Source organism: Ammospiza caudacuta, chromosome 7, assembly GCF_027887145.1.
Source record: "Ammospiza caudacuta isolate bAmmCau1 chromosome 7, bAmmCau1.pri, whole genome shotgun sequence".
NCBI classification, from domain to species: Eukaryota; Metazoa; Chordata; class Aves; order Passeriformes; family Passerellidae; genus Ammospiza; species Ammospiza caudacuta.
The window spans coordinates 38243477-38265674 of record NC_080599.1 but is presented as its reverse complement, the minus strand read 5'-3'; the positions used below and the strand labels follow the sequence as shown (position 1 = coordinate 38265674).

The 22198-nt window shown below is 41.5% G+C and overlaps 1 protein-coding gene across 5 annotated transcripts in view; it reads right to left on the bottom strand.

The window, feature by feature from the left end:
- The window catches only part of ST3GAL3 (ST3 beta-galactoside alpha-2,3-sialyltransferase 3), a 170227-nt gene that overhangs the window by 55443 nt on the left and 92586 nt on the right, over positions 1-22198 (bottom strand). For all 5 annotated transcript variants that reach the window (XM_058808215.1, XM_058808216.1, XM_058808214.1 and 2 more), the window contains one exon: positions 12187-12281. In XM_058808215.1, the coding sequence (XP_058664198.1) occupies positions 12187-12281 (95 nt within the window). The remainder of the gene's footprint in view (positions 1-12186; positions 12282-22198) is intronic.

Sequence of the window (22198 nt, the reverse complement as noted above, 5' to 3'; positions counted from 1 at the left end):
CACAAACACTTCAGACATGAAAAGGCCAGCATCACTGTCACTGCTGGCCTTCAGAAAAGCTTTTATGAGGCTGAGTGTTGAACTGGATGCAGAAACAGAACCAGGCTAAAACGGAGGCTTTTTATTCTGTGGGTTACTTTCAGTTTAGGTTCCTCAGTCTGTCTTTCTTCAATTAAAGCACCATAATTGCATAAAGAAATTCCCATGGAACTGCAGCCTGCCCTGATACCCTGCAAATGCTGCAGCAACCAGGGGGTGTAAGTTATGCAAGCTTAGGCACACACACTAATTAAATGCATTAAGTTGCAGAAGCGCAATGATTACATATATATAATTCTATTGGCTATGGAAACTTTCGAGTCTGCTTCCCTCTAGATTTTTCATTTGCCCCTAATTTTTCCACCTCTCTCCCCCAGAGAGATCCAAACTCCTTTACCATGACCCAACCAGGGCCAAGAAGCAGTAAGGCTGTGTCTAGTCCGTATTTACAAATGTACCGGTAACTTCAGAATGTCTGGGTTTGACAAAAAATCCGTCTGCCTCCAAATCTTGATTCTACCTGTGGTCTTAAGCAGATGCCTAAGAGGAGAACAAAACCAAAGCAAACAGATATACTTCCCTGAAATTCTCTACTGCTATTTAACTGTTTTCAAATCAGGGATTTCATATATCAGACATAGATTCCTTGTATCTAGTAACTTGCAATGATTTCTATTCCATGAGCTCAGAATTCTCCTGGATCCATATGGACATTCAATCACTTCCCTTTGCAATTTTGAATATGGCTTTTCTGAGCTTTATCTATACTGGGAAAGATTGTGAACAATTAGTCCCCTTCCATCTTTGCTTGGGAGATAGCAAATATTCTAATATTCTCAAATATATCAACTAATTCAAGAGTTTTTATGAAACATCAGTCAAAATGAACAAATAAGTCTCATTTCTTTATGAAAGACTAAAAACGGTTCAGAAACATTAAGAAAACTGACAACAAGCGATTTTTCACCTCAATCTTAAACACCTTTCCTGACAAACATGAATTACTGCAATCAGCACAGTTAGGGGAGATTCTGTTCTTTTCCACTGTGTCCTTCCTCAGCAGCAACAGGACAAATGTGTGGGATAAACACAGGAGCTCAAGGCAGTCCATGTGCCAAACAGCTTTGAACCTGACAATAAGCTGGCCAGACACACAAAGGTGATAAACAGAAAACTCTGACAATTACTTTGAGATTTGGGGGAGTTTTTGATATGGCAGCACTGATAGCACCTGCCAACCATTGCAAGCTGGGGAGTGTGATTACCTTCAGATCCTAGTTTGGAGTGGAGCAAGGGACGAGGCAATTTATAAGGGTAAAAGCAACTTTGATAACAAAATAGTGGTGTTTAGTTTTCCTTCATCTCAAGAATTTCTTCTGATGCATGGGCAGTAGGCTTCCCCTCCAACAGGAATGCTATTCCCCTAAATCTGCCCTAAAAGCAGTAGGTTGCTGTGACCTCTAATGGCATCATGCCACAGTCCTCTCCTTGGCCTGCTTCACACCTTGGCTTTTGCTGGACAGCATACTTTACTGATGTTTTTTTCCCACATTCTCAGAGAAGACATCAAAGGATTGCATGTCAAGGGCTGCAACCTCCCATCTACCAAGCTTTTGTTATGCCAGGTTTGCTCTATCACCCACAAGTTACACCCTGCACTACTTGGAGAGCATCCCATGGACTATTTTAGAAAAAACATTAAAAGAATAGAGTTGAGTGATGCATTCAAATGATTCTGGTTTACTCATCTTGCAAGATAATTAGCAATGCCCTCTCAGTGATTGCTCAGGAATGAAATAAAACTACTTCAGGAGTGGATATGGCAGCATTTGGAATGGAGGTGCTTCCCAAACTAAAACAGAACACAACAATATCAAGCATTCAGTACAGATTATGAAGGGACAAATAGGAAATAGCTCTTCAGCAGACTCCACAGTCCAACAATACATGGCATCCAAAAGTTTTGGAAGTTGCACAAATCTCAGTGTTACTATTCAAAATTGCCAAATGAAGCTCAATAAAAGACAAAGTACTTCACTGTCAAGTGTTCACCCACATCAGGAATGAAAGTGGCACTAAGTTCATCTGGTCTAGCCCTCTTTTTGGAAGGCAGGAGCTACAAGCCAGGAAAAGCTAATGGCTGGGGCAGGGGGCAGGCACTAGATGTTTGTGGTTGAGCTGGAACTCTACTGCACTGTTGCTAAGGTGGGCATTTGCACTTGAACCTTGATGCTGGCACGAGGATGGAAAGACAAGATCTCCTCCAGAAGGAGTTACTGCATTTTCTGCATTTTCCTGGGGAAAGGTTTGAAGGATCACCAGATGCTGCTGTGGCTGACCTGCAACATTGCACAAGACCACAAAGCAGCTAGGAGCAATAAGGAACCACTGGCAGGATCTTTCAATACAGCTGGGCAAGGTGGAGGATCACCTGCAATCACCCACTGCAAAGACTATCACAGGTACCCGATATCAGGGCTCGCCTCCAGGCTGTGACTAAAGAAAATTGGGCACCAGGAAAGCAGCTGCATTATGTAAAGTCAATGGATGAGACATGCTCTGTCCAGGGTAAGAAACTGAAGGGGTGATGAGCACAGTCTGCCTTAGACACCTGTGTACTGAGTGAAAATAATGCAAGTGCAAGTACACGTAACAAATACTACAAAGAAAAATTCCTTCCTGCTTCAAGAAACAGGATTTATGCACAGCCACTGCCTGAAAGTCAGTGACTGAAATTGTGCAAGGACAAAAGAAAGGCCAAGTTGTCTACATGAGCACATCCGCAGGGCAAGCAATATAGAACAGTTTTCTTCAGCCATAGCCTGTTTATTATATATATTTTTTTTTGTCATGGAGAATTTAGTTCATTGGGGAGAGTGGGAGATTATTTAACCCATTCATCTATCAACCACTATGCATGCACTTTTACTATAAAAACAAAGCAAGAAGCCTCTGCACATTTTTCTCCCATCTAGAGGAGGAGTCAACTACATTTATCTAAGAATCCTGAGTTATCTTGACATATTCTATCAACTTGGCCTTACAACATCAGAAGATTCAAAAGGCAGCTTGGTACTGCATGATTGGTCTGAACACCAGTACATATTGACTTCAGGTTGACCTTGAAATTTTCAGACATTTGGAAAAACTAAATAGTTAGAAATTAGGCAGACAGTGACCACACAGCGAGAATCAGCCTAAGTCTCAATTCTAGCCTTTTTCTCTGTTATTTATGTGAAGGAATGGAGGAGACCTTCACTGTAAATGTCAACAACACTTAAAATTGTTGTTTCTAAGGCAGAAACTTCTTGCTTGTATCACCAAAAAAGATGGGAGGCCTTTCCAGTCCACAGGGCTTAGTGCAGGCATCTTACAGGGTCTACCTTCTGCCTGCCTTGAAAGCAGGCAAACTGGGACGTTTGTGCACTCTCAAGTGGTCAAGAGAAGAGGCTGTAATTTTTCAAGTTGTGTATACCAGCCACCTTCCTCAAAACCCAGCACACTCACATGCTCCTGGTGGCTGCAGTAAGGTGTGAATGTCCTGCCTCAGGGCCAGGGGACAGCGTGCAGCTGCAGGGCTCTGTGTCTGCCCTGGGAGCCAGGGCCAGTGCTCATCTCCTCTGGTGGTCACACAGCTGCCACCCCTCCAGCCAGCACTGCTGCAGGTCCTGGGCACCAGCTCCAGCTTTTGGGAATGGCCTTACCCGAGTGAGGCAGACTGACATCCTGTGCAGTCTGCCAGGAGACTGCACATGGGTCCCCGTCCCACCACAACAGAATGCCACGTGTGTGTCAGCTTTGTGGGGAGAGTAAGCTAAACACTACCAATGCTATGGATTAAACAAATCACAGTATTTACAAACAAGTTCTTAGCACAAGCCAGTGCATACACTTTTTTTCAATATACTACCCAAAAGTTCAGCTCTGTATAAAATTCTTCCTTCAGCATTTTTTTACCTTAAGGTCTTGCTCCATATAGGAGCTGAGGAATGACCTTTAACAGAAAAGTTTTCACATCTTTTGAGGAATGATCTTTACAGCAGGTCAAGGGAGGTTATTCTTCCACTCCACTTAACCCTAGTGAGGCACATCTGGAGTGCTGTGTCCAGTCCTGGGCTCCTCAGGACAGGAGGAACACGGAGCTCCAGGAGCAGATCCAGTGCAGGGCAACAAAGATGATGGAGGGACTGGAGCATCTCCCTTATGAGGAAATGCTGAGGGAGCTGGGCTGTTCAGAGGTGAAAAGAGAAGACTGAGAAGGGACCTAATCAATATCTGTCACTCTCTGAGGGGAGGTGCCAGAGGATGGACCAGGCTCTGTTCAGTGGTGCCAAGCAATGGTACAAGAGGAAACGGGCAGAAACTGATTCCCAGGAGGTTTGACCTGAACACGGGAAAGAACTTCTTTAATGTGCAGGTGACTGAGCCCTGGACAGGCTGTCAGAGGGGGTGTGGGATTTCCCTCACTGGGGGTATCCCAGAGCCATCTGGACACAGTCCTGTCATATGTGATTTGAGATGACCCTGCTTGAGCAGGGAGGTTGGCTCAGACGACCCAGTGTGGTCCCTTCCATCCTGACTCATTCTGTGATTTTCCTCCCTGGTGCCCAGCATGGGCCCAGGTCTCACCACATGTTCTACTCTCTCTCCCAGAAACACCATGTCCAGCTGTAGACAGCCAACATTATTCATACCTTTGTGAAGCTGGGAATCCAGTGGTTACAACAGGTATCACAATGTCTGAAATTCCCAGCACCACTTCTTTTATTATTGATCAGCTGACTTTAGGAGGTCAATGCAGGGGAAAGCAGCTATGAAGAATTCCAGAATTTAGCAGTGCATTGCAAACATGTGAACTGGCTCTCAAAAACAGCTAACTACAAACTGAGGAATCTGTCCCCAGATCAAAACTCGTGTGTAAATACAAGACAGTGGTTTCATGAGGTCACTAGCTGTACCAGGTTCAGGTGGTTTGCTGGAGATACACTTTACTAACAGCAGGACTTACAACTGCCACACCTCACAAGATCTCCATTGATGATTTTTAATGGCATTAAGACAAGAGGCGTTTACTGTTGCCTAGACACAAAGCAAAAGAAAAAAAAAGACTGAATGTGCATGGTATCCTCCCTAGCAATTTTAGAAGAACCTGGCATGCATTAAATGTAAGCTCCATTAAAGCCCTTAAGGCCTATTTTTATAACAAGATATAAATAAAATACATAACATTTAGACTCTTCATTTACATTGTCGTTTTGAAGCCTTCGGGGATTTTTTTTTCCAAGCTTTTCTTCACAACCAAGAGATTGTTTTCTCAGAATACAAGCTTTATTCCCAACATAATCCCAGGGCTTGGAAAGTTGGAACATTAATTTAAAAAACAATTATGAAAAAAAATGGGCAACATTATGCAATAACCACGCATTAACAATTTTTATCTAAACTTGAGTTCAATGCACAGGAAGTAATAAAGTCCATAGAAAGAGGCAAATTCACGCCAAATAAAAACAGTCCTTGAAAGATTCACAGTGTGCTGGCTAAAGACAAGCAGGAAAATAAATACAGTTGTTATAGAGGGCTCTACATTTTTGATGACCCTTCACAGGTGGCCAGGCAATACCTTCAAGGCCAAAAATCTCAGTAACCACTACAGTGATTCCTAATTCTTCTGACCCTTCTAGCAGCATTAATAAATGGCACTTCAAAACACAACAGCCAGAGAGTATCTGCTCTTCTCTTCAGGAGATAGAAAATAGGAATAATATCATATCTGTGTTTCCATTGCAATTCAAGACTTCTGTGAAGAACTCCAATATGGAGTCATCCAATTAAATGAAACCTTACAAAGGTTTGCATCTCCCTTCTTAATGAGTTGGGAGCAGGACTATTTTTTAGGCACACTCAACAGCAAAGCATCAGTTTTGATTAAAATAAGGGACTGCACTGTTGTATTTTCATCATGAGAGCTCAAGAATGAGAAGGGATTTAATTTCAAAATTCACAACATTACTTCCCTTTAAAAGTTCTATTCAGTAATGAAAAGTCAACCCTCTACCTCATCTGAAACTTTCAATCTTTTTTCCTCTTCACATCACTCATTTAATTGCTTTAGGCTAGAAAATCTGCTAAATTCCCTGGGGAAACATCAACATTTTTATATCTATATTCCCACGTGATAATGGCAACTATTACCAATTTTGGTCAAATGCAAAATTCTACTGGAATCTAGTTCAGAAATGTGCCTCCAACTCAGGAAGAAACAACAACCTTGTTAATACCAACTATGAACAGAACTAATGGCTCTTCTGTACATGCTTGCTCTTCTGCTTTTTTGTTAGGGGAATAAGACATGAAGAACAAAAGAATGCTTATAGGAGGAAAATCATCTGTACAACAGAGTACCACTAACAAAATGAGGATAAAGTTGGAGAATTAAAGCATAAAATGCCTCATTCAGACCTAGTCAAATGCAGGGAAGGTGACTGCATATGGTACTCCAGGTCTCTACAAAGAGCAAGAAGATTAGGTTAGAAAAGTCCTAGTTTTCTAATGTTTTTTTTTCCTTGAATCAGCTGTAAATTGTCATGTCCAACTGCATATGTTTTCTCAGAGATTAAGTATTGCTCATGCCAAGAAAGCCAATGAAAAAGAAAAAGCTATGAAGGAGTAGGCACGGAAAGAGAGGAGATTTTCTCCCAATAACATTGTGATATGCCAACTTTTGCAGGCCTGAAAACTCAACATTTTCACTGGAGATGAATGACCTCCGCCCCACGAGACTACTGAACAACTGCTGAGCAGCACTGAACCATGGTTTTTCCCAGGAGCACTGACACAAAAGAAAACATCCAAATAAAACCAAGTACAAGAACAGTTAATCATTGCACAATAGCAATCCACTAGCATTGGTGGTCTGGACAAAGACTTAATTCCTTTGTCACTGAATGTATCACCAGTTCCAGACATCCCTCCAGTATCAAGTGAAAATACAAAGTTTCCTGGCCAGTCATTTATATTATATTTGATAAAACTGTAACATTTCAAACATGTTCTTAATATTCTCTTATCATCATGGGGAAGAAATTGCTTCCCAGTGGCTTGATGGGAGGGAAATTCTGAGATGCTGACAACAGAATCAGTCCCTAAGAAGTAACTATCACCTTCAAAGACAAACTGATTCAGGCCCAACAAAGCAGCCTCTCTGCCCAAAACAACTGAGCAGGAACAAAGGTGGAAGTGAAGACATGCAATTACTGCTAAGCAGTGACACAATTACTGACTAAATGCATGTAAGGGATATTACACTGATCACGTCTGTTTAGTTTTTTAGTGCATGCTGTGCCATATGTTTTCACTTAAGTTAAAAAACCAAAAAATTGCAGCAACTCTCCCGTCCTCATTACACAGAGAGATTGCCAGATACTAGCTACTCCTTCTGAAAGCCTTTTATATTCTTCAAACCACATGTACTGAGAAATGCTATTAATAGTCAGGTATTTCTTCAGTCTTGTTTGTTGCCCTTCTCCAAATAACTCTTTCCTTTTGCTTTAGCTACAGAGGTAAATTTGGGGAGGAGGCCCTCTGGGATTAATAATCTTACTAACACTATAAACAATTTTTCCATTGCTTCTTCATTGACAAATTTAACCCTGAGAGCAGTGCACATGCTAGAGAATCTCTGCAACTACATGGACAGCATGGGCATATTCATACATCCATAATTACACTGATAGAAGCACTGCTAGAAAAAAGGTGCAAATCCAAAAGAAGAAATTTCAATTTAGATTTAAAAAAAACTCCATGTGACTTGTTCAAGAGCCCAAGATTGCTGCAGTCTCCCTGCTCTTGACTGAAAAAAGTTGCAACAACAGACTTGGTGGGTGCTGGGAAAGAATTCCTACAAGCAAATTATACTCTTACAAATGGTGAAATATGGGAGGCACTCCAACATCCAAGTTAATGCCAAAACAATAGCCTGGGACACAGGAGGGTGTTCGGCAGCTGGAGCTGTCCCCCACAGGAACCCTTGACATTTGGAGCTTTTAGAGTTCCAACATCTTGTTGCAGTTTGATCTTCTTGACAACTGTGAGAGTTGACCAATTTAATCACGTTCCTCACTTTGGCTATAAACACACCAGCAAACAAACTGGCAGCAGGGCATGGTCCTGCACAGTCCTCCTCGAGTCCACACTAACAAAGTGTTAGCACAGTCCCAGATGTGCTCACCAGGGCCAACAAACATCCTCCTCTACAATTCTCACGCATTCACAGGCTAATATAGGCCAGTGACCTTTCTTGATAGGAAGCCTGGACATAGCCACTCTATTTTTGTGGGGGGCAGGGAGTTAATCTGTTTGAACAATGAGCTCAACAGCGTTCACAACCACAGGACAACCACTTTATTTATTAATAGAGATGGAGTCATCGTTTCCAAGCACTTGGAGTGGCCCATCCCGTTTCCAGACTCCGTCAAATCCCACAGTAGGGGACAACAAGTTTGATGTGGCAGACAATCTCAGTTTCTAAAAGCAAGAGCAGTCAAACATGACATTGGCCTGTTTGTCAACATGGGCATTCCTCATTTAAAAATCTTGATCCAGGTTCTGAAATATAATCTCATGGGTTCACAGCCAGCTGCAGAAGTCACTGGGCAAAAGCTAGAGCCACTGTTACATGAATGGCCAAACTAGGTACTGGTAGTGACCATTTAAGGTGCCCAAACATAATCACACCTCTTCATACCTATTATTTCCCCTATTCTCTGCACACAGAGGAAACAGAGTTTCCACAAGGGCTACAGACACCTATGATGAATGCAACAACATCTTCAAACTGCTGGATCAGCTCCAACATTCCTGACAGCTATCACCTCTGCTTTTGTCCCAGGTTCCTGGGCATTGTGATCAAGTAATTAGAACCAATCCTTGGTCCAGATCTTTGGTGAACAGAGTCAACAACTACAACATGTATTAAAACTCTACCCATTTAAGAGAGGTTAAGAAAAAGGTACAACAGCTGCTCTTCAGTTCCTCTTCATCTATTTCTAATAACTAGTTGAGGACTCTCAGAACCACTGTTCAAAGAGAGTTTGATCAAGACTTCATAACACACACCTCATCTCAAAGCAGCAGGGTTGCTGCCTGCTTATTCTGTGCCTCTTTCACAGAATGCAAGTAATCACTAAGGCTGTTAACTGATAATAGCAGCAGTTTCCCATCTGACACAGGATGTGCAGTATTCCTACTGCAATAGCCCATTCTACAACCAGCAGCATTCAGGGAAAGTCTAAAAACTTTCATATTCAGGACCCTATTCACCTTGAGGGCTTCTACACACAAATGCTCTTGCCAAGAATGGAGCACTCTGTCCATAAAACCTCCTTGCCTGGGCTGATGGCCAAATCAGAAAATAACCACTGGAGTGAAGGAGCAAGAAATCTTTCACAAAGAAGCACTGTTAAACTTTCTATGTTATACTGAGTACTTTTAAGCATCTGGAGATAGGAGAGCTGTCTTTAAAATCAGATTCTCATCAAAGAAAATGAAAATCTCTGATGGACTGTGTCAAAATGATCAGCATACCACCTTCTCTTTGATATGATAACCTTTAAAGAGCAGTAGTCCTGCCCTGAAAATTTCTGAGCCATTTCTATTCTTTTACATGTAATTTATAGAGATGTATTATTCCAAATTAGTGCAGCTCAGTAGACAATACTCCTCAAAAGCTGCTTTCCCCTAAATATTGCAAGACTCATTCTAGCAATCTTGGAACTGTCCTTTCTTGAACCAGTAAACACAAAGTGATGGATAAAAAAGAACTTAATTCAGCTTTTTTTCAGAGACAAAGCAAAGCAGAACTTAGGTAAGAATAGAAACTTTAACAAAAGAAAGTAGAAATGGTGGATTAGCTTCCAAGCTACCAATAATCCCTTGGTTTCATAACTGTAGCATTTTCAAGCTACCACAGATTAGTTTCTAGAAGTTCCTTGGAACATGCAGCATCACTGAAAGTGAGCTCATCCTGTAGATGTATTTCAAACACAAAAAAACAAAAAAGACCCAAACAAACAAAAAGCCATTTTGCACTTGGAACGGATCACAGTGACTTAAGAACAGCAGGTGATATTCACCACAGTTCTCAGCAAGGTCTTCCCATTGCCATCTCAGCTGCAGTCGGTGTCTACAAACACCAACCACCTTTCCCAGTGTGGTGCACATCGGAAATCCCAGCTGAGAGTGTCATGGGGCTGCCTTACACACAGAGCAGAGCTCCTGCCCCATCTGTTTCAACACAGCCACATCTCTCTAACTTGCTCAGCCACCCTGACTACTCCTTTTCCCATGTACATCCCAGCTCTGACAGTCTTCACCTTGCACCAGCACCTGACTGAGCTCCTCACTGCCTGCCTGGATCATTTGTTTGGATATCATTAGATGGCCCTGACTGAAAGCCCTAATGAGGTGCTGATTCCATCATCCAATCAGTTGTCTGAGCCCAAATGCATCCCATGGGACAGCCAGAAAAGAGTGATGCAAGAATTCCAAGTGATGTGTAACATGAAAGGGCGCCATTCGCATCGCTAGGACTCACAGCCTGTCAGCAGGGCCATTACAAATCCGGGGCTACACAGATTTATAATTCAACCCTCCCACACACAGAACTTGCTCCAGACTGAAACTTGGCACAAAATTCAGTCCCAGGAGGGTGTTAAAAAAATAACCTATTCAACGGTTTCCGTCCCATGGCTTCAGCTCACAGCCATTTAAATAATGGCAATTTCTCATTTCTCTTTTTAACTGAGGAAATCCAATATAAAACACCAGATTTACATAACATTGCAGTGGTGATACAAGCTGGCAACAAACCCAGAGAGAAGGCTGCCAGAGCCATTCTGTCATTCTCTTTTGGTGGATTTCTCTATTTGGATTCAGTTTAATTGAATGATTTTTATTAGGTCTAGCTGACATCACATGTAACCTGTAAATCCCACCTCCACACTGGCCAGGCATCTTGCCCTAGCTTTGTATACCTTGTGAGCTGGTTAGAAGGGGACAAGCCCTGCTGTGGTCACAGCAGCCTCCCACTTGTGCTGCCACTGTTAGTTCTGTGCTGCAAACCCTGCTGGCTGATTTAGAGGACAGTAATTAGCTTCCTATTGAGCTTCAAAAGACTGACTGGACAAGGAATGGACAAAACAAAGAAGGGAACTGATGCAAGCCAAAAGCAATTTGTCAGCAGAGCCTTTGATTTGATCAGAGATTGTTCCATAACTACCACACCTGCTTCCAGGGAGAGACACAGAGCCAAGCTTTCTGTGGTTGCAGTTTTTTCTCCACCAGGTACTTAAATTCCTACAGGAATTATCTGTAATCTTGAGTTTGTCAGTGGAAAAAAAAATTCCAAGTTGATGCAATGCCACAAAAACTTATTAAATATGCAGGACCTCAGATAGTCTGCAGTAAATCACTGCAGTGAGCACAAGCCTTCTGCTCCACCACCACTTGGACAGAGGCTGTGATTGCCCATGTGGGACAAGTAGGAGCTTGGCACCCCAAAACAGATCATCTTCTGGGTGGGCTACTGGCTCCCATCTCATCCACCAGCACCACTCCTGCTTTCCACAGCACACCTGAGACACAGCCCCTTCTGCCTCGCTCCAGCTGGAGGATAGGGCATATTAAAATTATCATCAAAGCATCTGAACATACTTTTCTTACTTGTTATATAAGTAAATAAGTAGACCAACTATAAAATTCTATGATAAGAAAATGAAGATTTGTATCAGTGGCCAAGCCCAAGGCACTTCAAACCAGTTTGAACCCTCTGCTGCTGTCAGCAAAGCTGCAACAAGGTTTCTGGCAGCCAATGTCAAAATGCTTCTTCTAGAATGTGGTCGTTGGTCTCAATTGCCGTTGTTGCACTGACTCTCCACATGTACTAAACCATATTCCCTAAGGCCAGCCTCCAAGGTCCATGGTCCAGCTGTAAAAACCCTTCTGCATTTCTCAGAACTACATATACAATAATTCTCTCAAACAGGAAATAAACTGAGCCCAAAGGACCACCTGAGTTTTCAAAACAGAAAAGAAAATGGGGCAAGCATGTGCAGACCACCTTCTCCTCCAACAGCTGCAGTTTTCTCATACCTTGTCCTTTAATTCCAAAGGGGGGTACAAAGTCCCTGATACGTGCCCATTTCCTGAAGGAATCGTCCAAGAACATTGGTGCTGGCTTCGAGAACCTGAGAAAACCAAAAAGAGAAAGAAATTAACTCCTGAACTAGGAAGGATAAACCTCTGCAGGAATGTTGAGAGAATCCATACCTAAAAGCTGATTCTACAATGTCACTGGCGACAGAGTAATGTGGAAGATTTTACTTTTACCCAAAGGTGAAACAAATGTGCCAGAATTTGTGTCACCACTCAAATCACTCAAGTCATGGACCTAGCAATCACTTCCACTCAACAATTTAAAACTGCCCCAGTACTGTTTGGCTATTAATTTAGCTACAATAAAGTGTAAATTGCAAGCAGGGTTTAGGCAGTTTGACTTCCAGCTTTGTGAGCCCAAGCCAGTTTCTGTGCTGTCTGTGTGAGTGTGTGAGGAGTCTGCTTTGGCCTCACTTGTGCACACACACATCAGCTATCACCACACAGGCAAGAAAACAGTTTGGGAGATCATGAAGCAGTTTGTAGCTTACAGAGAAAGGAAATGGAAATTCAGTGCCTTCTTCAGCATTCATTAACACATAAATGATTCAAGAGAGGTTCCTGCCAAACCAAACAGTTACAATCTATCCAGAATCCCTTACAAAAAAGAGACCTAGTCCTTCTTAACCATGTCATTATGGAAATACATTATCCTAATTATACCCTCAACACACAAACACAGCAGCTAATAAAAATTTATCTGTTCTAGAAACAATTACTACAGTGGCCAGAGAAAAGGAAACAATTAGCAAATATAGAAACATTAACTTCCATATGGGACCATTTCTGAGTGTATCAAGTATACTAGAAAGTATGTTAATACCATTAGAAATCTGTTCATTCAATCATATCAAAACAGTAGCAGAGATGCTCCGGATCAAAATCAATCCCACCAAGAAAAGGAATGTACTACATGTTCAGAGTCAGAGAAAACACCTCCACCACAGAGTAAGGTACATACCCCTGAAATAGATCCAGCTTGGCCAACCTACACATGGGACAGGACAGGTGTAAGCCATGGGTTTAGCTCTCCCTTCAGCCCTTTAGGTTGCTTCTGAGCTCAGCATACAACTCTTACTGCAGTCAGACAACCTTTGAACTACCTGATTTAGGATAAACTCATCTACACTATGCCACAGCCAGGTACAAAGCAACAATTTCAAAGAGCAGCTCAGTAAGGAAAGGATGGAATGAAATCTAAATTATAAACTGGTAAAAGTGAAGCCCTATCATAGATGCCCAGTAAATCACAAATGCAGAAATCTATGGAAAGGGGAAAGAGACCAGGAGAATTTAACAAAACAAGAAGTCTCAGATTCACCCATGCATACTGCTTCACATCCACTCATGCAATCTTTAATAAGATCATCTATAACCATAAAAGCAAGATGCACAGATGACATGGCTGATCTAGAAGGAAAGGAATGTTTTTTCCAGAGCTGAGAATACAAAATATATAACTTTGTCTGGGAAAAGGTGGGGGAGGTATGTTAGATATATTAGAGCTTCTGAAGCTTTTAAGTAAAAACACCTCACAGGCCTATTTAAAAACAAATAAAGAGCAATATAGCATTAACTGTAACACATTTACTCTGAAAATATCCTAAAAACTTCAATAACCTGACAAATTAGTTCAATGTTTTCTCACACATCTTGGTGCACCAAAATATAATTATTATGATTCCTGGGGTGTCTCCAGGGACTTACCTCCACCTCCTTCCAACATCAACAGGAGGAATCTTTGCAGGTTGGTCATGCAATGCAAGAGCTTTTATAAGCTGAAGGGCTACAGCAGAGATGCTCACAGCCCTTCCTCTACAGCCACCCCCTGAACTCTCACCAGAAGCCAGGTCCCACAGAGTGGTCCCTGTTCTCCCCATGCACCAGCCTAACTCAGAAGCAGTGTTATTTATACATGCAAATAACTGCTCTGTTTGCAAGTGATACATCCGGAAAAGCCAATTTACAGTAGTCAGATGGGGAGCAAGGAAATCCTCTCCCTAATGCAGATTTCCATTTACAAAAGGTGCCTGATAAAACCAGGAGGAAAGTCAGATCCTCCTAAGACTCCCTGGACCCCAGGGGAGTCCCCAGAATCAGCTGAAGCTCAAGGCATGACTGATCTAATGCTCTGTGGTATTGCTTCTGCATGTGACAACCAGGGCACCAAAGTGATGCCAAAGAAGAGGTGAAATGATCACTGGCCTTTTTTTTGTATTTGCTACAAGTAAATGTAGGGATTTTTGTAGCAAAGGACATGACAGCCTTAGACTAGCTACCATTATTTGGCAATATTTAATACTCCTGTATACAGGGGCAGAGAAATGGACTTTTAACTCATACTTTTGCTTCGTTTAAGGAGGAAGAACAGTTTTAGGGAAATATTATATCCATATGGGAAAAAAGGGAGCAAGTTAGAAGATATTTTGCTCCCATAAATCTTGAAAGTAATTCCGTTTGGGAAATATTAAGAAATTATGAATGCTGTAGGCTCATGCGCTTTGCCACCTCAATAAATCAGAGCTAGCCAGAGCTGATGTCCAGCAGTGACAGGGAAATGCTGTCTGCCAGACTCTCCAGGAGCATGGCTGTTCTGTCTCAGCTCTGAACTGCATCTGGCGTACTCCAGGACCCTTCAGGAAATATTGGGATTTGTCTCAAACAGGCCATGGGAATGCTCTCTGCAGAGCACCTAAAATACATTCCAAGGAATGCATGGGAGTCTGTCAAACAGAAAAGGCAAATGTTTCTGAATGATGTTAAAGCTCTGCATGTACTGAGCAGCTGGGTACGGGATGCTGCATTTTGCCTGTCACAGCTGCCTAAAGGCAGGTTGGCCTCACTGGCAACCACAGCTCCAGACCCAAAACAGGTTTGTGCTCCTTCAGAAAACCGCACAGAAAGTGAAAGTTTTGACTTTTCAGTTCTAAATTTTAAGCACTTCCTCTCTACTCCACCCCAAATTCCAGAACAGACATATTGCAACCTCATTGCACCTGACACCCTGAAAAGCTGAGGAATTTGGCTGCTTGTGGCACACACTTATGACCTCTGTAATTTGAGAGAGAAATGCCACGCATCTACAATCTCTAGTTTGAATGGCATACCCTGCTAAAACACAAATGACATCTAAATGGACTAAATGCTTGACATGATAATTGTGAGGTACAAAACAAATCTCTCCCAGTTCTCAAGTTTGAATTCCTCATACAAAGCAGTAATAAAATCTCTAACAATTTGTCACCACGCACAGCAAAAGGAAGCGAACGTTCTGCCAGAAACTGTTCTTAAACAGAAATCTATAATCACACAAAAATGTGATATATATTTGTGCCTAAAGGACTCTGGCTTTTGTGACAAAACATTACATTTCCAGTTCTTTCCTCCCTGACAAGAAGAGTTGTGACCCCAAAGCATTTCTGAAGGCTGAGCTAGCCTGCCAGAAGCTCCCCAGCCAAGTTTTTCAGCCATTCAATTTTGTCCCTGACACTGAGACCACTTCACAGCTGCTCCTCTTTGATGAGCACGGAAGTACACAGCATAAGCAGCACTAACTTCCCAAAGTATCCTGCAGTCACTAGGCAAGGTAACTATGGGACAATTTTAGACATTGAATCTTGACCAGAATCTTCTCCCTACTCCTTACCTGCTGCTTTCCAGGCAATTAATACATAAATGTGTAGAAGATAAAAAGTTACATCTCAGAGAAAGAAAAATAAATAAACTGATTTATGTGTCTTTGGCTTTAATGAAGAGGGATGAAGAAAAGGTCAAGTTCCTGAATGAGTAAAGGAGAAGACAGCACCACATTTCTAAGGAGCCACGACACTAAGGAAAGGCAAACTGGCAGCCACCAAGCTCCGCTGTGAGCTTATATTTCAGATATTCCCTTTTTTAAAAACATCCTCCTTTAAGTTGACCTGTGCTTTTGTTTATTCTTTAATGAAGGAGAATCAGTAGTGCTGGAAAACTGAAAGCTGAAAGAAAAAAAAAGCCCAAACAGGGCTAGAACCTAACGCTGTGCAGAACCTGCACACTGCATTTGTAAAGGGGCAGGAACAGCTTCTCTCTCTTTTTTTAAACCATACATAAATTATTTATTTACACTGGCATGACTTCTATCTTCTGTTTGCCGATGATCAAAAGCATCCATGGTTAGACAGAAGGCACAAAGTCTACCAATGTTATTAATTAAATACAAACTGAAGCCCTTGAGTGCTGAATCATTAGCACATGACACAGGCATTTATGGAGAGAGAGAGAATCTAAACTAACCTTTTCCTTTTTCCTTACTGAGACCTAGAAGTATGCTGTCTCCCTTGCCTCCCTTCTCTGGGGAGCCACATGGTGTGACAGCATAGGAATGAGGAGGTTTGTGACATCCTGATTTTACATTTCTTATTGACATTAATCCTCTGTCAAAAATCCAAGCAGCTCAAAGATTCCTCAAGGAGCTGAAAAATTTAAGAAACTGCATTAATAAGGATTAACCCCATCCTACAACCAACATACTACTTTTCCTAGACCAGCAAATAAGCCCCCCCCAAAAAAGATGGCTGCACGAAGAATATCTTTAACAGCAGAGATCACATCAAATAATAAGTTATCTTAACAAACTGCAGAAGTCTAAAATAAAAGAATATGGCAGAGAGAACGTAGCACTGAGGAATGGCTGGTCAGAGCACCCTGCCAGTGCCATTTGAGACCACCTAACTCTTTACAAGAGAGTGTGTGCCACAGATCCCCACCCATCTTCTCCCCTGCCCTCTGTCCCTACAGACCCTTGTGTGTATCTGCAGCTGCCTCTTTCAGGCTGCAAAGGTCTCAGCTACGCAGCCACTCCCCACTCTGACACCACTGAATGACACAGCAGAACAGTGCTCTGCAGTAAATGTCACCACCACTCCAAAAAGATGACTTTGAACAGGCTTTATTCCATAAGCAAAGGAAAGGGCAGGTAAAATCAACTGAACCCAAACCCCACAGACCATGTAGCAGTTATCCCTGCCTACTTCCCTGTGAATGATTGCCCTGTACCTTTGAGGCACTCTGGAACATCTTCAGCCTTCTTGCCCTCTACTCTCCATCACCTAGTAGGTTGTTTAAACTCATCCATGCAGCCCTTTTCTCATTTTCTTATTGCTCTATTTAGAGCTGGACCAGCTGCTCCAAGATGTATCTTAAAAGGCTCCCATTCTCAGTGCCATGGTTCATACAAAGAACATTATTATACTCTTGCAGGAAAGATAAACATCCTATCACGAATGAAAAATGTAACTATTACAGCTGTAAAACCTGTTAAATACTTTATTTAAGATCAGAAAGCATCAACTCAAGGACCATGTCCAGTTCTGGGCCTCATGTGAAAAACATGAACAAACTGGAAAAAAGGCCATAGGACACTCTGAAAAACATCTAAGGTCTAGAAAACACGATGTCTGAGGAAAGCTAGGAAAAACAACCACCTCTGTTTAGTATAGAAAAAACTGGAGGAGTACATGATAAATATTACAAGGCTGCTGCAAAAGAGAAAGATAAAATCTCTACATCCCTGGTAAAGAGAAGTAGTAACACCAATCCTAAAATGCAGCAAAGAAAACTTAATCATTAAAAAAATGTTTGTTATGCTTGGGATCATTACACATTGAAATCTACTGTCTGGACATGGATTACAGAACTCACATCAACTACACCACTTTCTGATTTGATTGTAATATTTTTAACAAGTTTATATCTATTAAACACCAGTTAGCCATAGCTGTGCCTACTTTTTAGAGGGAAATGCAAATAGATGATCTTTTGAAGTTCTGCACAGGTCTGTTTCATCTAAAACCACTTTCATACTGGGCTAACATTGCTAGGAGGTGACCAACTAGCCAAGCTACAGCTGGGCTGGGAATCAAGAGCTGCCCTTCAGAATCCTTGCACTTCTTAAGTATTTCTCTTCATATATGGTAATCTAGTTTCAGTACAATCACTGCAGATAAGCAGCACGTGGATTTTCCAGCCTGCTGCCTGCCAAGAGTGCTTTCTGTTTGTACCCCGCACCTTTGTGATAAACAGGAAGACACGTAAAGTTTAACCTTTCTGCAGTCATTAATGTCTTGGGCTTATGGCACCACCAAGGCACAAAATCAAAGAATGATTTAACATTGGCTCAGTCCCTCCTGCTCACTGACTGTATTCTGACATGCATAAAGTCCAACAAAGTGTCCTGAGCAGCTTACCCACATAATGCAATTAGTCATAGGGGACTGGAAAAGTTTTCAGATAAACTAAATATTAAAGACAGAAAGAAATCAGTTTGCCTGCTCTGATGAAATCCTCACACTTTCCTCCTGATTCTCCAAACATTTCAGACTGAAAACACACATGCATGCCCAAAAATAACAAGAAGCTTGGTTTAAAGGTTGGCTTCCTCTTGGAAAAAAACCCAAAACAAACAAATCAAAAACCTATAAAATTCAGACCAGGCAGAAACTTTGTCCTGACCTGCCTCATGCAGCAGCTTATAAGACAACATGCAAAATTTGTCATTGTTCACAAAACTCTCCAATACCAAAACACAATTATGCAAGGGTGAAAAGCTAACTTCTCAACAACACAAGGTTCTGTTAGTTTAAAAACCAGTCTTCTAACATCATTTCAATGTCATAGCTTGTTCCTCATGTGTTATTGTCAATGATGCAAGATTGAATTACAGCTCATTCTTCCTACAAAAAGCCAGGTGGGGGGTTCAAGAACTCTGAGGGAGCACTGAGCCAAATAGATGAGATTATGTGGTATTTGGAAACATGATGAAGGTGAGTGAAAGCAGACTGCAATTACTGCCTGGGATTCCAAAGCCTCTGTGCAAATAAAAAACGAGATGAAGAGGGAAGGTGAAAGGTCCAATACTTCTCCCAAAAGGAAAGAGTTAGCTCCCATAGAAGATGCCAGCCAGCAACTCTGCCAGTTGGCCAGGCTTTAGCACAATTATGTTCCTGCTAATACTCTGCTGGAACAGGAAGGGGATTGTGCTTTCTAATGAACACCAAGTGGAGAGCAGTCATGGAGGGTCTGCTGCTGTTCAACACTGCACTCCCAAAAGGCAGGGTATCCAGGGATCTCTTTTTTTCTGGTGAAGATCTAACACATTCCAAAAGACTGCATAGGATGGGCACAGTTCCCAGCATGGACCTGTTGTCTTTCATCACACTAATTAACCAGTCTATTAAATGCAGTGACTGCATGGTACTTTTATAAAGCCAATTTAATGTTCTCTTTATCCTTCCTGCAGAGAGAAGTTAATCCCTGTTATTGCCACTCACTGCTCATTCTTGCCACCACTGGCCATGTCTGACTGTCCTGAGCTGCCAGCAGTCTTATGGTGGAGCACAACAAATTGCACTTCTCCCTTTCAAAAGCTCTGATCTCATCGTCTCCTACCACATTGTTTAATGTATATGCCTATCTTGAGGTTATCCTACTCTCTCACATCAATCTTCAGATTTCAAATCATTGGAGGGGAGAGTAAAATTTTGAGTGGCCTTCATTCATTACTTCACAAGTAATTATGTTGCTGCAGAAGGAGCCTGGAACACTCAATGCTGTAAAGAGATAGGTATATATGTAGGGAACAGGGCACTGATGATAAAGAGCCTTCCACCATCAGCTAAGCCAAAAATGCACATATTGCTCAACACAGCCCAGCACAGAACTGATGTGACTGCTCTGCTGATGTACAGCACAGGGGATGTAGCACAGAAGGGAAAGAGCTGTTGAAGCTAATGAACAGCTAAGCACAAAATGAGTGAGACTTGATCCTGATACAACCAGCTAAAGACAAAAATAAGGCCATCAATCTTTAAAAAAAATCCAGAACAGCTTTGTTATGGCAGCTAATGAAGACAGGAAAGCACAAAACAAATTACTTGATGTGAAGCTTGGTCATTTTATGAAAGGGGTTGTATGATCTGGTGTCTGCATAGACAGAAGACTGGACTTCATCATTCATTCAGTTTCTGAATGCCTGATGTTCCTTCACCTCTGGCCCATTGCTCTTATCCAGCTCAAAAATCCACATGGGGCAAAAGTTCCCTGAGTAAGTCTTACAGGAGTGAGGATGCTGGCAGAAGAAACGTCAATGTTTCAATAATTGTAACTGAAACAGATGGGTTGATCTGAGTGAAAAGAGTCTTTAGTTTTTTCAAGGCTCATACACTTCTGGAATGACCAATGCCATTTTAGAACCTAGACAAAAAATTCCTATTAACACAATATGGAAAACATTAGTCTGTTGTGAAATACACATGGCATTAACAGAAGTCTTGTGAGCTCTTCTGATTTTCTTACATACATGGCAACATTCTGAAAAGTTCTACAGAACACAGTTCCTCATATCACACTCCTGGGAGAATCTTCAGCCTTCATGTTAAAAAAATCTCACAGCAAATAAAAAAATATTTTTATAGACTCAATAACTAATAAATGCTCAGAAACCTGAGGAGGAATAAAAAGAAACCATTCTTTTTCAACTGCATGAATTTTCTGTTTTGACTCGTTATTACTGACTATTTGCTGGTTGCAATTCTCATCAGTGCAACTCCCCATAGTGACTTTCAGGTGATCCACAGAAGGTTTCCTCAATGAAAATGCATGCAAGGGACAAGCTTGCTTTCACACACCAACAGGAAATGAGAGGAAAACAGTAAATGTGAGGGAAAAAAAGTCTGCAGAAGCTATTGCTCTGACAGCTGCCTACAGCACACAAGACAGGCAGACAATTAAATGCAAAGAAACAAAGACAAGAAGTGAATCTTCTTTGCACACCACAAATTGATGCTCAAAGACAATTATACAGATGCTTCTTACAATTTTTGTCAGTTATTTTTAGAATTTTTTTTAAGTTATCACAATGTGCATTTCATGTGAAAAACTGGCATAGCAATGACCAAATCAGGTCTGCAGCTCATTTGAGAAAACAGGAAGATATGAACTAGAAATGAGAACAAAAGTTGCAGTGGAACTGAGAAAGGACTGAAAGCATAGAAGGTGTTGGGCAAGCACAGTTCTCCCTAAAAACTGGACAATGCTTTTTGGCTGGAATCCATACCATGGCTTGCACCACTCAGCAGTTGGACATCCTAACTTAAAAAACAGTGAGAGTGGAAATGTTCTCTATTGCACAAATTCCTAAGACCTAAACAATTTAGCTTGTCATGCTCCTTCTTGTAGGAAGTTGTTCAAGGAGCAATTATGAGATTTTCAAGCTTGCCAAGAAGTCAAAGCAGCATCATTCATCCAACCAAAGATTAAGCTTTTTTCCTTCTATTAGGTGAAACAGGATAATGTAGTTTTAAGTGCCATCTCCTAGGTGCAGCCACCAGATGTGCATTTGTAGAATGTACACAAAGAAACCTCAAATATTACTATCAGAATAACTTCACTTGCTGAAAAACAGTTACAGAAAGATCACAAAGCTGCTATTAATGAGATCTATATCAATCTCAAAGGGAAAAATTCCAGATGCATTTCTGTTTCTCTGCTGCACAATAGACTTCACATTGTAGTCCAGGACAAAGTGAGGGCAGCCAGTTGTTATTATTTAAGATTCAGACAGAGGTTTTTTTCTTCCTTTAACCAGATGCAAAAACCTCCAAGGACTTCACTGAAAGCCTGAACAAAAGAAAAAAAAGCCAAAAGCTCAAGTGGAAAGAGTGTTCTCAGAGGGACCTATCCCCCTAGGTGCCAGAAGGTACATCTGTAACTGGATATAATGCTTGAGAGGGCTGACATGGACCTAATGTCCAGTTTAATGTAATTTTCTGGCTCCTCTGTCACCTTATTAATTCCAGCCCTTAGCCTAAGAGTGGTAATCTGTAAAGTAACATGCACTAAAATCTTCCAGATAATATCAGCACTATTTAATATACGCCTCTCCCCTTTGGTTCCATGGTTCTAAAAATAA